The sequence below is a fragment of the Centruroides vittatus genome, unplaced genomic scaffold (genome assembly GCF_030686945.1).
Source record: "Centruroides vittatus isolate TY-2023 unplaced genomic scaffold, ASM3068694v2 contig_2425, whole genome shotgun sequence".
Classification (NCBI taxonomy): Eukaryota; Metazoa; Arthropoda; class Arachnida; order Scorpiones; family Buthidae; genus Centruroides; species Centruroides vittatus.
In genome coordinates this window covers 24,167-40,892 of record NW_027121527.1, presented here as the reverse complement: position 1 = coordinate 40,892, position 16,726 = coordinate 24,167, and the positions used below count along the sequence as shown (strand labels likewise).

At 35.8% G+C, this 16,726-nt stretch overlaps 1 protein-coding gene across 1 annotated transcript in view; it reads right to left on the bottom strand.

Annotated features, from left to right (window-relative positions):
- Positions 1–1,989, bottom strand: part of shrb (charged multivesicular body protein shrub) — a 32,121-nt gene extending 30,132 nt beyond the window's left edge. Inside the window, exon 1 of the mRNA XM_067265727.1 lies at positions 1,713–1,989. Within this exon, the coding sequence (XP_067121828.1) occupies positions 1,713–1,896 (184 nt within the window). The 5' untranslated portion in view covers positions 1,897–1,989. The remainder of the gene's footprint in view (positions 1–1,712) is intronic.
- Between the last annotated feature and the right edge of the window lie 14,737 nt (positions 1,990–16,726).

The following is a 16,726-nucleotide window of genomic DNA, read 5'->3' as shown; positions in this document are numbered from 1 at the left end:
GAACCTCTTAAATTAATATGTTAAATTCTGATCTAGTAATAGTCTCTTTAATCCAAAAAATTGACGGTAGACTGCATCACAGCTCAACAGGTTCAAATGTAAAATTCTCTATCGATTGTAACACTACAGTTTTCTCACTTATTGACCATCTCTTACACATTTTGCATTGCTTTCGTACTTATTTGGCTCTCCATTTTTCTCAATTGAAAAAATATGGCACGACTCCACCTCATAAGATAATCCACAATGGTAATTGTCTAGAGACTGACTAGAACTAAGAGAAATTTATTTAAGAAAATAGGTTTTATAAAGTTTGAAACCTCTAGCAACATTTTTACTGCATGTACATCAATACTAGGCCTGTAAGACTGCAAGTACCCTGCAACAGAACCACTAATGCATAAACAGTACAGAAGAAATTTACTTCTGAAGACCTAACTAGACATATTTTAACTAAATATTACTAAAATTAAATGGCAAAGTTTTACTTGCAGCGATGGCATTTTTTAAATCTTTGGCTTCCGAAAGACCTGAAAATTATTGCAAAGTGGGTCAAAGCACAATTCGACTGTCGATGCCTGCAAAGCCTTACAATGTATCACAATATAACGCCTACAAAGATTACCGAACTAAAATTCTTAGGCATTATACTACGATACATTTTAAGTATTACACATCCATAAATCAATACATCACAGGCATTACAATATCATTATGCCACCTATAACTTTTATGATTATTATTATAAGATACACACTATCTTTAAAAGCAATAACACAAGTACATACCTATCAATATGCATTACTTTATAAATGTAGTAATACCAACAAAGATTGGCACGACAACAGTTATAGGCACTTCTTCCCAACACGGCAATATTATAGTACTATAATGCCTACAATGCGTGACCTTCGTAATGCATTATAGACAGGGACACAACTAGAACCTCCGTCACCCAGCACAAACTTAAATCTAACCATAACCACTCATTCTGCAAGTTCGGGACAGTGACGAGACACGATACATCAATGAAGAGTCACACTATACCATCCCTACTTTCCCTTCAGCCCGGAAAGAACTAGTAAATGCAACTGCTTCAACATGTAGACAGAAACAGGTTTTTGTCAGGTGATCATTTGCCTTCTACTGCCCAAGCATTGCTAGTCACCAAACAAAAACATCCGAGTCAAATAAAACGTTCCTCGAGAGGTCAGTCCTTCGATTGAAGGCAAATTTGTTTCGAGACCAATTAATTCAAGCCAGGCTTTACACCCATGCTTGGTACCCTCTTGTATTATTCCTGATTTACTTCAAATAATTTCCTAATTACTCTCCCCCTTATCTAGCATATGCCCCACCTACCCCTAGTCACACCTTTGTGTAAAGGACAGCACCAGTTACTTAAGTCATGCCATTAATGGTGTATAATAGGCATTAACTTACTAATGCCTTTTATACAGTATAACAGCTTCACAACTGGCGTCTCCCTTTAAAAGCCCCCGACCAGATACACCTATCTTCGTAATGCCTATAAAGGGGAGGTATTACTCAACACGTAACCTTTACAACCCTTAATAAGCATTAAATGCCAACTCAAAGGTCAGCGTGACGTTTGTTTTATTCAACACAAGTCACGCAGGGTGGTGTGAACCAGCCATTCCCGTGCGTAATCAAGTATTAAGGCGATAAAGATAAAGGAGTTTTCGAGTCACCTCTTCTGTTGGTCCTTCCGTTCTTCTTGGCAAGGGCAAGTTCTTGTTCCACTTTCTTCTCCAGGTAGTCCTGCTTCTTCATTAACATCTCTTCTATGTCCCTCAGTCTTTGTATGGCCTCGGCTGGTGATGGGGTCTTGTCTTGAGACTTGCCGCCGCCGAATAGTTTACCCAAGAAGCTCATCTTTCCGTCAGGAATAACAAATTGTTCCTTCGATTTAAACTTCTTCGCTCCTCGCTTAGCCCTCGACGCAATTCTTAGGGATAATCGGGCGGAAATGACGTCAGTGCTGCGTCACGTTTCGGATAAATTTTTAACAATTGTTTTCTTTACATTTTGAGAATTTACTTAATCAATTTTTACGTATTATTTCGTGTATTAATTTTTTATTATTTTTACGCTTATTTAGACGAAACGTAGCTGCTCTTTTGGATTGTTTATTATTATTATTATTATTACTATTACTCTAGTGGACGGTAATATGGAAATCGCTACGGGCGTTTGGAAGAGATGACTCCTTAATGGCTAATATTATTCGGGATTTTTTATTTATTTAGCAATTAGACTGAGATTTTTGTAATAAAAACTTTTTTGATTATAAAAGATATAAATTAAGTATATTTTATTTAATTTAAATATGCCAACTGTGGCAAATCGAATTCAAATTTATTACTGTAATGGACGGTAATGTGGTTGCGGTGCGGCGTAAATCTCATAATGCGTAGGAAGTGACGTGTATAACTTACACAAAAACAAACAAATAAAAAATAAAAAATAAAAGTTTTAAGAAAAAAAAGAATTTGATAATTTAGATATAAATTAACCAGTTATTTCATATATTAACCGTTGTTTGAGTTTTGCGATGCATTCGTTTCTCTAACATTGCGATTGGCCGCGTTTCTTTATGCAGCGAGAGTGTAGCGAAATGACGTCACCAGCAGTGTTGGCCAATTAGAAACCAGTTTCAGTGTTTCTGTAAAGCGCTTCTCGAGCGTTGCATAAAGAAACGCGAGGTTTCTGACATAAACAGCATATGCTATGAAGCGGTAGTGAATCAAGTTTCTCGATGGTGACATCGTGCGAGAGTCGTTTAATTCCCCAATGGTTTAAGGTCATCAGGACCCTAAACCATTGGGGGTTAAACAGGCACAAAACGGTAAGATTTATTCTCCGAATGAGGAGGTTAAACTCCCAAAGTGTGGACTTCCCCTGTATGAACAAAAAATGTCTAATAAACCGTACCCTTTGCGAAGATATAGCCCTCCGAAAATTACTGCACCGGTCACGTGACCGTCGTGTCGACATAATTCAAGGTACGAACGATGGGGTCGGCGTATCCCCGAATTGTAGACTCCCTTGTGCAAACAAACAATTCAAACGAACCATACCCCTACGCGCGACCCTTTACAAGATATAGCCCTGTAGAGACTCGCCTACGTCATTTTCGGCCAGCGCGATCGGGAATCGAACCGCTCTCTCCCTAAGCCTATCGCGTGTTTAACAGGCAGGCCGGCCATATATTCTACAGACAGTTATCGGCAAAGACTAAAGAAAACCGTCCACCCGTAAAACGCCAAGAAAACAAATTGTACAGTACACTCACCTTCAATAGCGTCTCCCGCCACGTCCTTTCGCTTTCTGGCGACGCCTAGCCTATTCCTGATGTCGTGTAGGCGAGGACAAAGTGAAGCCGCTGGTCCCTGCCTCGGCTAGGTCCTGGGGATCGATGACGAAGGTGGTGTTGGCACTCGATGTTGTCTGAAAAATCACATAATCCACGTTTCACATCCGCAAAGAAGTATCGTTTGGTCATGCACACTATACAAAAAGCTGGGCGGTCGTCATCCCCTTGCCTTCCTTTTCGTCGCCCTCGTGCACGAAAAGATCGAAATAAGGCTCGTCTGGCGGCAGATGTTGTTCCACGGGCACACCGATCATCTGGAGGTGGAGACCCCAATGACCAGAACCGGGTAGACGGCCACGACGTCCCGCGGAAACTGTCGGAATTTGGCCGATGTTGTTGGCCATTGGGACAGGAATCGCGTCCGGTACACATACGTGCAGGTGTAACTTTGCAGGCTCCTGTCCGTGCGGAGCGACTTGATGGACTTCTTCAGCCAGCGATTTCTACACTCGATGTTCCGAGTTTGGGCCTCGGGATCATCCGTATCCACGAATCTGTAAAGAAAAGAAAAAAAATAAATGTCACTTCTCCATAACGCCCGTCCATTTCTTTCAAATATCGATACTAATAGCTGCCTACGGCACACGTGTAAAAGCGGGAATCAAGGAAAGGCTTACCTCCTCACTTAGGGCATGGCGGGAAGATACCGGTTAGGTCCGGATGTGACACGAGCTTCACGTGATGGCAAAATTTCTGTGCGGTCTCTTCACCGGCGCGGTAGCGAAGAAAGGTATAAGACGTTAAATTTTAAAAAATGGCGGCGGGGTCCACAACGGGAGACGCTGAAATATCGCAATGGAAAGGCATGATTATCACGCCCACAAAGAAATACTGGGTGCGAGGATACGAAGGCGAGCATGGCTTATATAACTTCAGGTGGGGTGCCGCGTGTCAGGTCTGGCACCCCATTCGCCCGCAGAGCAAGCTGCATCTCTATGGCTGAGGGAAGACCACATGTTGGGCTGTCATGCGCAGTGCCGTCCTTGGGCTCGCATCTCTGAAATATGAGTTCCAAAATGTTTCTAGGAAGGCGACGTGTTGGGTTAGTGGGTGGAGAGGTGGATTGTAGGCAAAGGTAAGATTAATAATAAATTGTATTTACAGGCAACAGATGTCAACTATGGATAACCTCAGGCGGGTGATGTAGCCCGCGGATCATGTGGAAGGGACTAGAGGCGGTAAGGACAAAGCGGTATCACGTGACCGGAATGGACGTAGGCGAATTTTCGGGGCTTATATCTCGTGAAGGGTCGCGCGTAGAGATATGGTTCCTTTGAACTTTTTGTTTGCACAAGGGAGAGCTACAATTTGGGGGGGTCGTCACCCCTCATTCAGAGAGTAAATTGTGCCCACAAAACATCTGGCAAATCGGCCAAGAGGTGTTCGTCAAAATCTCAGGAACGTCAACCAGTCGCCCGCTTCGCCCGTCACCTACTCAACGGACTCTCCTCCACCAAAGTCCCGAAGCACGTATTTCCTGGCATCGTACTCTTACTTGACGACCAACATCTAGAACTCCCCCAATTACAGACGATCTAGATCGCATTCTTGTGTTGACATTATGTAAGTTAATTTGATGTTAAAATAAACGGTTCTTGTAAGACAATTGTCATCTGTCCCTAGGCTTCTCCTGACGCACAATTTAATTATTGCCCCTGAAAGTCGGCATCTTACATATATTTCTGCGCCGCCGGGTACAAATTTTATTCGTTCCCGAATAGACAATACTCTGGGAGGAAAGAGAAATGGCTGGCTGCAATTCGGCGGATTAAGTATTCTTCTTGGGCATTTTTATTAAAGGTATTTTTTTTAAAGTTGTGTGTGTATATATAACTGTGACATTTAATTAAAGGCATTTTGTATTGTAATTATCTCTGTAAACCGCTAGAGTGCTTTTTTAGCGGTAAATAGATGTAGTCAAGGGCGTCGCCAGAAAGGGGGCAGAGGGGCAGTTGCCCCTCCCTAGACATGCGAAAAAATTATTTAAATGCTAAGTCATTTATTGCCCGATTTATAATTCCCGCGCGAAAAACCCAAGATTATGTTTTAATTAAAATAATCTTCTTAAGCTTCTTAAAATTTATGAATCGTTTTTATTTTACCTACATACAATTCATATCCTCTATCAATTTATATCATCTTGCCCCCCCCTGGCCCATTGGCTGGCGACGCCCTTGGATGTAGTCCACTTTATATTGCTACCTATTGCTTACGTAGTGTATTGAGTAATAACTTATTAAAAGTAGGAAAACATTTCGTACTTCTAAAAATTGAAAATATTGATAATAAATAACTGAATTTAAAAAATGCTTAATGGTGTCATTACTAGCCATGGGACACTATTAAAGAGCATTTCAAGTAATTCATTACTAAAAAAGTGACCAAAGTCGCCTGATAATTTTAATACAATATATAAAGATGGAAAACATGGCAAACCACAAAGTATAGCAAAGTCTGCAGTCAGCATTTTGTAGGTGGACGGAAAATTGATCACCCACACAATCCAATGACGTTCCCACTTTTTCCAACATGCGGGGAACAGGGTTGTGGAAATGTTGATAGGTTTTTAAAGCAGGCAAGAAGTGAAGAAGAAAAGGTAGAGGAGAGTGAGGGTAACAGCATGGATGTGGACACCGAAACCACCTGTGATCACCATTGGAACACAAACTGATGTAGGAGAGCCACTTTATAGTACAGATAATATTGCAATCTTATTTTGTGAAACGTGTAATGACGTGGGTACCCAAACAAATATTTATTGTAAAAAGCTGTTACTTAAACCTAACAACCAAATAGTATATAACCAACTTCTCCAGTGATGTCAGTTGAACCTCGGATCTGTGTTCTCGTCCGTGGAAATCTCTAATAGTTTGGAAACGTGTTCACATTTGAACAGTTTTTCTTCTTTTTTTAATTTACTTTTCCTCGGGATTTCGGTAGATATTGTGTCAAAACCACACTGCTTTCTAAGAAACATTACTCGTTCGCTCCGAAATGTAGAATCACGGGCCGCCTTTGTAGCCCCGATCCTGTTTCCCGGCGTCGCCGCTAGAGGTGCCTCGATCAAGCTTCGTCGTTCCTTCCACTAGCTCTGTGTACAGAAAGGGTGCGTTCTTTCATTCCTCCGCGTAACTCCGCGCGAGCGATATTCGTTTAAAAATTTCTGCGGAACGCGTTCCTAAATTTCGGTGGGAGTGCGCGCCGTCGAACGGCAAAAACGGCCGCTTGTAGCAGTAGTTTACGGTGGAAAGCAACATGGCGTCCTCCATGGCTCAGATAGTTTCGTTTCGGGATCCATTATGTGGTTTTATGAATGAAAATTTAGAAGTTGTGAAAGCGCAAGTTAGTGCACGCGGTGATGTAAGTGTCTTTTCGAATGGTAGCCGGCATTCTAATTTTTTTCGTGGCTATTTTGAATGCTCTTTCAACAAATAATCTATTTTATGGTTAAATTTTACAATTGAAACCCTTCTTTTGCTTTTAAAAGCTCATATTTTAGAATTAAAGATTCCTCCATCAGCATACTATCGATAGTGCAGGCGCCGCCATCTTTCTTTCTTTTACCGTCGTTCCTAAATGTCTACAAACAGCAGCGCAATCCCGTAGTAGCGGCGACGCGGAACGACCGCTATTAAAGAACGCACCCAAATGGTTTTGATCTGTGAATCGCATTTAAAAAATCAACATGGCGGTCAGGATAGACACCGATGACAGTTTTCTTTAATGAAAATTATGTGAAAAAATTTTTTTTTCATGAAAATATATTATTGTTGCAATAAAAAATATTTTTATTTATAAATTCTCTTTGTGTAACATTTTCTTAATGTCTAGAAACAAAAAATTCCATATAAACGTGCGATTTGGCGACTTTTTGGCTACACCAGTGACGGAGTGAATGTGAAAACAACTTCCTAAACACGTCGGTTTGGAATTATTATTTTGTATTAATGTAAATTAATAAAAATTATAGATTAGGGCTTTCAACGAAAAATATCGCTTTGTTTAGCGAAAGTAAGTTGCAAATTATATTTTAAAAAATAATTATTCATTTTTATAATGAAAACAAAACATTTATTATTTAAATACTGCATTTTTTGATAAGTATATTTATAAACTATGCATGTTTGTCCCTCCATGTGGAAAACATCACGTGGGTTTTTTACTGTGTAGAATGGGAAAATAAGACTGATGCAGCACGATTATTTCAATAGAAGGTTCCTTTTCAAAAGGAAAATGGCCGTTTTACCTTTTTCAGAGACCCTGAAAATGGCCGTTTATGTAAGGAGTTGAAAGAAAACTTCTCCGGAGCTAGTATTTCGTGGATAAAGACTCGCAATAGGTATTAGAAAATGATGAAATCGGTTGGTTTGAGAAGGAAGAGCCGGCCCATATTTTCAAAATGTCTTTTTTTCCCGCGCTTTTTCCACTCTACAGCGCCCTCTCTGGGCCATAACTTACATACCTTTCTTTTATTACAATACATAAAATCAAACAGAAAAGGAAAACAATTATCAAATGTTAAAACTGTTTTATAAATCTGCCGAGAGGTTTCACTTCTCTTCAGCTAACAGTATGTGTTTTCTCTTGGTGTACTTCTAACTTTTGTTGCATTGGTTGATCTAAATTCTTATCATTCCGGCATTGTGCTTTTTCATTGTTCCTTTTGATATTTTGAAATCTTTTAATGCTGTTTTTATGGATCTATTCTTCGTCTAAGATGTATTTCTTTTATAAACTCTTTATCACTCATAACTTATAAAATCTTGGATAGTCAGACTTCCTCACTACTATTACTACTGGAGTCCAACCAATATCAGTTTGAATGTAAATCATCTACCCTAGTTTGAGATCTGATAAACTTTGTACATGCTGATTAGCATAATGAACTTGCTTTTTCTTATTTTTTTTAGTTCACTTCTAATCTTTTGAACATTTGGTTGGAGTTAACCTACCTTTGCACAAGATGGTGACTGGAACTTCACTATCTTTGGTGTCGCCTGGTTCAAGAATATATCTGTGACGTTGCCGATGACATCATTTGCTACGTTTCATGAATGATGTCGGGCTATTGTGGTTGCGCTGTTCTGGTATATTTTGTAAGCTGGCTGAGAGGAAAACTAGGTTGTGCATTTTGCATCGGTTTTCAAGTTAACCCTTTACCATACCAAGGATTTCTAGAATGTTTCCCCCAAGGTTTTGAATAAAAATGTAGGTTACCAAAATGTAAATTGTTAACAAATTCTAATGTAATACAAAAATGCAAATGGGAAACTTATCAGAAAGTTAAATTTTGTTTGGGTTTTCATTTGCAAAAGGGTGTGAATTTGGAGTGAAATTCCTGTACGTGCAAAAGCATTGTTTGAAGGAACGAACAAACACGCTTACCTAATGTCTGTCGGGCTCAAAATGAATGGGATGGGGAATAGCTGCTGCCATTACTAACTGCTCCTCATTCCTGCAAACTGGCAAAGGTGCTTGCCTCTCTGTGTCAGCATAGAAGTTTTTCTTGTCTTTTTACTATGCCACACATATGAGAGATATTTGCAAATCACAGAACATTTTTATGCTTATTTATATAAAAAGCTCTATAGACAAAAAAATCGTAGAATACTTATCTACCTCAGCAATGTGCCAACTCTGACATATTTTCTGAGAACTTGCGTTTTACAGAAGAATTTGTTTTTTTGGGCTGACTTTTTGAGGCATGTGATACAACCGTGACTGATCTCCTATTTCCTAACACTCAAGTCACGTATTTTTGTACTCCACAGACCACAGTTTGATAAACATAACATAGCATTTTTGATAACATTGAACATTCTACAACAAAACCCATGGTTTTGTGTTTGTGGACATATTTTCCATTCCACAGACCAATACTTTTGTGAAATTAAGTAATTGTAAAATACAGTTTACATTTTTAAAATGTTTATACTGAAGCAGTATGAAGAATATGACAGCAAAATATGCTGTGTTCACTACCACTATTCTATAATAATCAACAACACTCTTTACATCCTGACAATGATCTCATAGAAACGAGAGCTACAACTTATATGATAAACTATTATTTGCACATAATCAAATGTGTGGTTTTTCTCATAAACCCTATATCACAAATATAACTAAAGGAGTCTTTTGAGTCTTGCTATTTAAGATAGGACAGTTGGCTCCATACGAGTGATAACTAGTTAGATGCAGATTCTAAAGCTTGTTTCCATAAATAATAAAGCCTAGTACAATGTAGAGTTTACATTCCAAATAGTCAAATACTGTTCTGTGAAGTTTATACCTTTGTACTACTAAAAATTTCATACTTCTAATGAAAAAATATTTATCTAGTTATAATTGAAAAATATAAACTAAGTTTTAAATTAAATAGTTAATAATTACATATAAAACAAACCTGATATACTGTATGTTAATTAATAATTAAACGATGCATCTAAATTTTTCTCGGACTATTTTATAGCCAGATAAGAAACTAGACATTATTTTATTAAGTAAATAATTAACAAAAGTGTATTTGATTCTAAAAATTTATTAGAATAAAATTTATTAAATAATTTAATACAAGGGCAGTTCAATAAATAACCAGCTGGGGCAATCAGTTTGCTGTTGCTTTTGGCTAGTTATTTATTCATCCATTCTTATAACTAAAACTTTTATTATTAGTTTTTGTTTCTCAATAATTGTACAAAAGTAGATATATGAGTAGCCTATATTTCAGCTTCTTTATCAACATCCATTGAGGGACTGAAATTAAGTCAGTCCGAAATGCATGTGTTAATAAAACAATATAGTTTCATCCAACAATATAGTGTGGATTTTGGTAAAGCTGAAAGACAGCCTACTCTACTCTATCAGGAGGGTTTTAGATGAGTCAGACTAAGGGAGTACATGTCTATGTTGGGCAAAGGGCTAATAATTCTTCCCATAGAAAATTCTCATTAAAATCAGATTACAATGGAAAGGGGCCTCTGTGCCTTGTGTTAAAAGGCTACTCTACTTTTAGAGAATTATTGAGAATTATTATTATTGCCTTACTGTCCTTTAGTTTTTTATTATATATTTTGTCAACGTGGACATTAATTATTAATAGGACTAATATACTGGTTTTAAGCTTTTATACAAGAATTGAGAAAAATAGTTCTTAAAGAAAACAGATATTCTTTATTAAGTTACCTGTACACATACATCGATTCACATCTGTGTTTTGGGCTATCATGCCCCTCATCAGCAGGATTACAATTTTGATAATGTTTAAGTATAAAATAACAGATAGATTAATTAATTTTTAATTATCTATCTGTTATAGTTAAACATTATCACAATTGTAATCCTGCTGATGAGGGGCATGATAGCCCAAAACACAGGTGTGAATCGATGTATGTGTACAGGTAGCTTAATAAAGAAAGTCTGTTTTCTTTAAGAACAATTTTCCTCAATTCTTGCGTAAAAGCTTAACCGGGCAGAGGATGCATCATTTGACAATTCATAGGGGTTGCTGCGTGTCACCTTGACCTACATTTTAAATATTAATTTCTATCTTAACAGTTCAACTTTCTTTACTTTTTTCTTTTAAATATTATTTTACATTCTGTTTAGTAATTTAATAAATATATATGTTTACTTTGTAAGCCTTAATTAATTATTTATTAACATTTGAATTTACTTGTTAAATTTCGGGGGAAATTTTTATAAGTATCTGAAAAATTCTGACTATTTAAATGAACATGAAACAATTAGTGATGATAAAAAATTATTTTTATTATAAAAAAGGTATGTCACTTCATGATTAAAAAAAATATATTTATGCCTGTTTTAGGCAGTCATAACTTGAGTTTTCCATGCTTTCCACAAATTGGAGTTTCACAAATTGTGCAGTAATTGGAAGTGTTATTTCCAGTCCTTTGACATTTTCCACATCTTCTCTTTTATTTGAAGATTTTATATTTTTTTTCTGTAGTTTCAGGATCGTCATTTGGTTCTTTTTTAAGTTCTAGTATGTCACTTTTTAGTTTTCTGCTCAGATTTGTCATTTCGAGACTGTGTTTTATGTAGGGCTTTCTCAGACTTAAAGCTAACTCCTTCAAGAACTTTCTCTGTACAATAGGGCGGCTTTTGGGTTTTTTGTTACATGCAATTATAATCAGGGTGTTTATTGCTATGTTCAACATGTTATAGAATACTGTTAGTGGCCATCTCTGACTTTTTCGCGCAACAGAGTAGCTGCCTGACATTTCATTGACTGTGTCTACTCCATCCTTTGTTGTGATTTTTATACGATGAAAATACATTCGTCGTATAAAAATCTCTTATTCGTCTGAAGACGTCTGAAATACATTCGTCGAAAGCTCTTGGAGGAAAATATTTGGTAACGCCATACACAGTGAGTTCACGTGTGCAATACTTTATATCCCTAAGGAAAATACTGTAGGTCTGTCTACGGTAAAGTAAATTTTGTTTTCCCACAGTTAAACTTTGCCGCTAATCGCCATTGTGATAAATCATTTTCACTTTCTCTGATAACTTTAACACAATCTTCTAATGACAGCACTTTGCACTTTTTATTTTTTGGACAATTTTGAATAATCTGAAATGAATTTCCTTTCTTGCTAGACTAATTCATTAACACCTGCACCTAATTTCAAGGGTGGAAGAAGAGCCCGAGATGGGTTTGAACAAGAGTTTAGACTAATTCAATATATTAGGAGGGGGAATGTTGTTGAGATGGGTTCAAACAATAGCTTAGACCAGATACATTTGTGGAAATGGTCACTTATTACAGTTGTTGTATGTTGTTTCAGACCAAAAAATCAATGCCTGCTGTTGTGTTACACAGGTGGTCGTTTAATACGGGTAACTTATACGAAGACACTATGTATAAAGTATCTCTGCACACAAAGCTAGAACTAATTTAAAATCGTAGGCACAGAAAACTTTACATACGCTGTTTCTAGCAATCAAATTAATAAGCACAAACGTTTTCGGCCGTTTTGAAAGGCCTTCAGGTGCACTGTGGTTGGTTGGAAAGTCGGATAGCAAATGTTTACGTGATGTCATTGTTTATGAGGGGTTTCCTCTAACAAGAGATGTCATAGCAAAGAATGTTTAAACAAAACTGACCTTGGAAAATACTTTAAGATTAGCCAAGCTGCGTGAACGATTGTTGAAGATATGCGAATTGTGTAAAGCGGAAAAAGAAACCTGATAAATTTAGAAAATGCACTAGAGAACGAAACGGACAAGGAGAGGGTGGACTGGCTTATATAATTAAGGGGGTTATCGAGGAGTGACCGCCAGGCAGGGGAGAGCGAGTCTGCGTCCCTGCTTTTAATACAGTTTCCTTTGAGGGACTCAGTAAAGATTTCTATGGCTTTGATTGTTCTAAGTTTGCTAGAGTCAAGTGTAGGAACGGTAATCCTAGCATTTTTCCATTCGGCCGTTATACTGGGTTCACTTGCAAACTGGGCTAGGGTGGAATTAAATTTTTTGTTGCACGCTTCGTATCTATGCTCAGCTATCTTTTTGGTAAGCGATCTGTTAGTTGAGCCTATGTAGGTTAATTTATTGCTTGGCTTAACTTTATTGTCCACCAGCGGAACAGAGTAAACCCCTGAAATTCTGGCTTCACTGCATTTATCCTTCTTATTTGTCAGAAGCTTATAAATCGTAGGGCTGCGTTTGTACGTAAGACCAACGTTGGCTTTTCTGGATAAGATTTTATACGCTTGGCTTAACCTAGGGTCGAAATCAACAACAAATTGCTTACTTCGCGGGTTACGAGGACTGGAATTAACAGCTGTTAACTACGAGACCATGTATTCTCTGGGCCAGCACATCTATAAATTTACCGTTGTAACCGTGGGCTACGGCGATGCGTTTGATGTGCTGGATTTCACGAAGACGCGTCATTAGTGTTAGAGCAATGGGTAAAGGCCCTACGGATCAGGGCCCTGTAGGCGGATATTTTATAGGTAAAGGGGTCGTTTGAGGCTGAGGGGATGAAGAAAGGTTGAAGATTAGGCTTATGGAAAACACTAGTGGTTATACAACCGTGGTCCAGGAAAATACTGAGGTCAAGGAAATGGGCCAACTTATCATCCTGCTGATCTAGCTTTAACTTAAGCCCAAACGGATTGAACTGTAATTAGTTGGGGATGGATTTTATACTAATTATCCCTGCAGGGTTGAATCTCTAAACAGAATTTGGCAAAATTATTGTATAGGATTAAATTTCAAAATATTTTGAAATTTTGGTAATAATGTCTAAAAATATGAAAATGTATTTGAAAGTCATTTATTTGATGATTGGAAAAAGTTTATAATATTTTCTCTTAAATGTAAGATTTTCCTTTAATGACTAAGGCCAAGAACACACATGCGTAAAATTGTGTGGCAGAAAACTGAATCAGAAATCAGCTTTCAGTTCAGTTTCTGTTTTATGCTTTTATGTTAGAACACACATACATAAAAATTCTGGCCGAATAGGAAACGGAAATGTAACGTCATATGTAGTTTAGTAAAATGGCACTGTCAGTATCTGTTGTTATTTGTTGGTGGTTGTATTCCACCCAATCACTGATGATTTTATTAAAAAATGCCAAAAGAGATGCTGGTTGGTTAGGGAGCTATTTCAAGAGCGTGATTTATGTGGATTTAATAATTCATTGATTCCGGAACTACAATTTAACAATTGAGAATACTATATAGAGTAAGTGAATTATTTTTATACGTGTTGTTTTTTGACATTATTTCAAAATAATAAATTTTAAAATCTTCAGATTTCTGAGAATATCACCAGACTTATTTGAATATTTGCTGTCAAAAATAGAAAGAAATATAACAAATAAAAATACACCATGAAGAGAAGTGATATCTGCTAGAGACAGATTAGCTGTAACATTACGGTTTGTTAATCTTTCATACTTTGTAAAATTAGTTAGGTGTTTAGTATACTTTTATCATAAAACATAATTTTTTAGATTTCTTGCTATGGGTGAGACATTTCGAAGTCTGTTTCTCATTTAGAATAGGACGATCGACAATTGCTAAAATAATGAAGAAACTATAAAGATATAAATTAAAATTGTTATTAAATTTGAATAGCAATTAACTTATAAATTGCTATTATTTTTATTATAGGTTATTTGGAACAATTTAAACAATGATTATGAAAATGAATGGAAGGCAATTGCTAAAGGCTTTGAATCTCGTTGGGAGCTACCACATTGTTGCGGGAGCATTGATGGCAAGCATATACTAGTTCAATGCCCAAAAAACAGTGGAAGCTTAAATTATAATTATAAAGGATCATTTAGCAAAATTTTATTAGCTGTGACTGATTATGAATACAAATTTATTTCAGTCGAGTTTTGTTTCATGAGTGGTGAAAGTGATGGTGGGATTTTTCAAAGACGTTCTTTTGCAAAAAAGCATTTAGAGGAAAAATTAAATCTATCAAATGAAAATATATTATTAAATTCTAATAAAGTATTCCCATATTTCTTTGTTGGAGATGAAGCTTTTCCTCTTAAAAAAATTTAATGAGACCTTATCCAAGGAGATCAGCTTTTACTCATCCCCAAAAAGTGTTTAACTGTCGCCTTAGTAGAGCTCGACAAGTAGTAGAAAATTTTTTTGGAATTCTGTTGGTGCACTTCAGAATTTTTAAAAGACCACTCAATTATAGTGAGAAAACAATAGAAAAAATAGTTGTTGCTGCCCTTTTACACAATTTTTTATTGACAGAAAATGCAAGTATTTACACTCCCCCAAGCTTCTCTGATTATGATGATGATAATTTTAATTTTTAACCAGGTTTATGCGTTAAGATGGAAATATTAATTTTTCACATTGTTCTTTTGGATCTATAGGCATGGCATACATGCAAAATCTTTGCGTGATGAACTGGCTATTTACTTGTGTAATGAAGGATCTGTACCATGGCAGAATAGCAAGATATATTCAGGTGTATTATAAAAAAGAAATTTTTTAACAATTCATTTTGTATAAGTTAATATTTGTAATTATACAGTATAAACTACTTAAATTCCTCATTAGTAATAATAAAAACAATTTTATAAACTTTGAAAAATTATTTTACTACTTAGAGGCTAATTACATTATATAAAATATTTCTCTTGAACTTCAAGGTCTAACATTAATAATTCAATATTTTTTTTGCATTGAATTGATCTCTTGCATCCATTTTTTTTCAATCTTAATTTTAATGCTTCACAAAATAAATCAATGTTGTCAGGTTGTTACACAGAACCTAAAATTAAAAAAATAAACTTAAATCTGTCATTGTTTTGTACTATATTTTGCCTATATTCATAAATTTGAACTTACAACTCTTATCCAAAAAACTATTTATTGCACTATGCATTGTTGATAATGATAACAAAGCATTATTGTAGTAATCCTGATAAATAGAACAGGTATCTGGTTTTTTTTCTTCTTGTCCAAAAGTTTTACTTGAGTCACACTGCTTTGATTTAGTCTGAAACAAAATCCATGCATCAAAAATCTTATTCTTTTTTATCAAAATCATTATTATTATTTATTTATTTACAACTCACTGATCTGACTCAATTTCTTGATTAATATCAAGAATTTCTACATCATTGGTCATTTGGGAAATATTTACTGGTGATAATTGTGTTGACTCTGTGTCAACATAATTATCATTTTCAATTATTGTTGTTTCATTATTTATGGTACTAAAAGAATTACCACATATAAATAATTTATGATAAAATTAAGACAAAATATTTTTCAAATAATAACTAGTACTTATAGGTAATAATGGCAACTATATATATACATATACAATAACTAAATATAGATAATACTAATTAGATATAGATAATAATAACTTATTACAGTAGGTCTACAGATTAGGCGTAGGTCTATCTACCCAAATAGAAACATTTGAAATCAGTTGTAAATGGTAAATGATATCCAATGATATGAATTTGACAAGAAATGCAAGTTATTTATAATTGTTCAAACTATATAAGAGAACTTTTAAATCATAGAAATAATGTCAAAAGAGCTTAAATGAATTATTAGTATTACAATCAATTGGTACTAACTTTATTTTTGTTTAAACACGAGTTTGATTAAATTTTACTATAATCACTGTTCTACTACTTTAATATAATCAAGTGACCAACCGAATGATATAAAACCAATATCTTTTCATGAACATTTAGTTTAGTTAATGATGGTAAAGTGTCTTACAAGTTGATTCTGGTGAGGTAAAGTAAATGTATTAATACTCACCTTTCTGTGCAGCCAATATATCCTCCCATTAAAGGA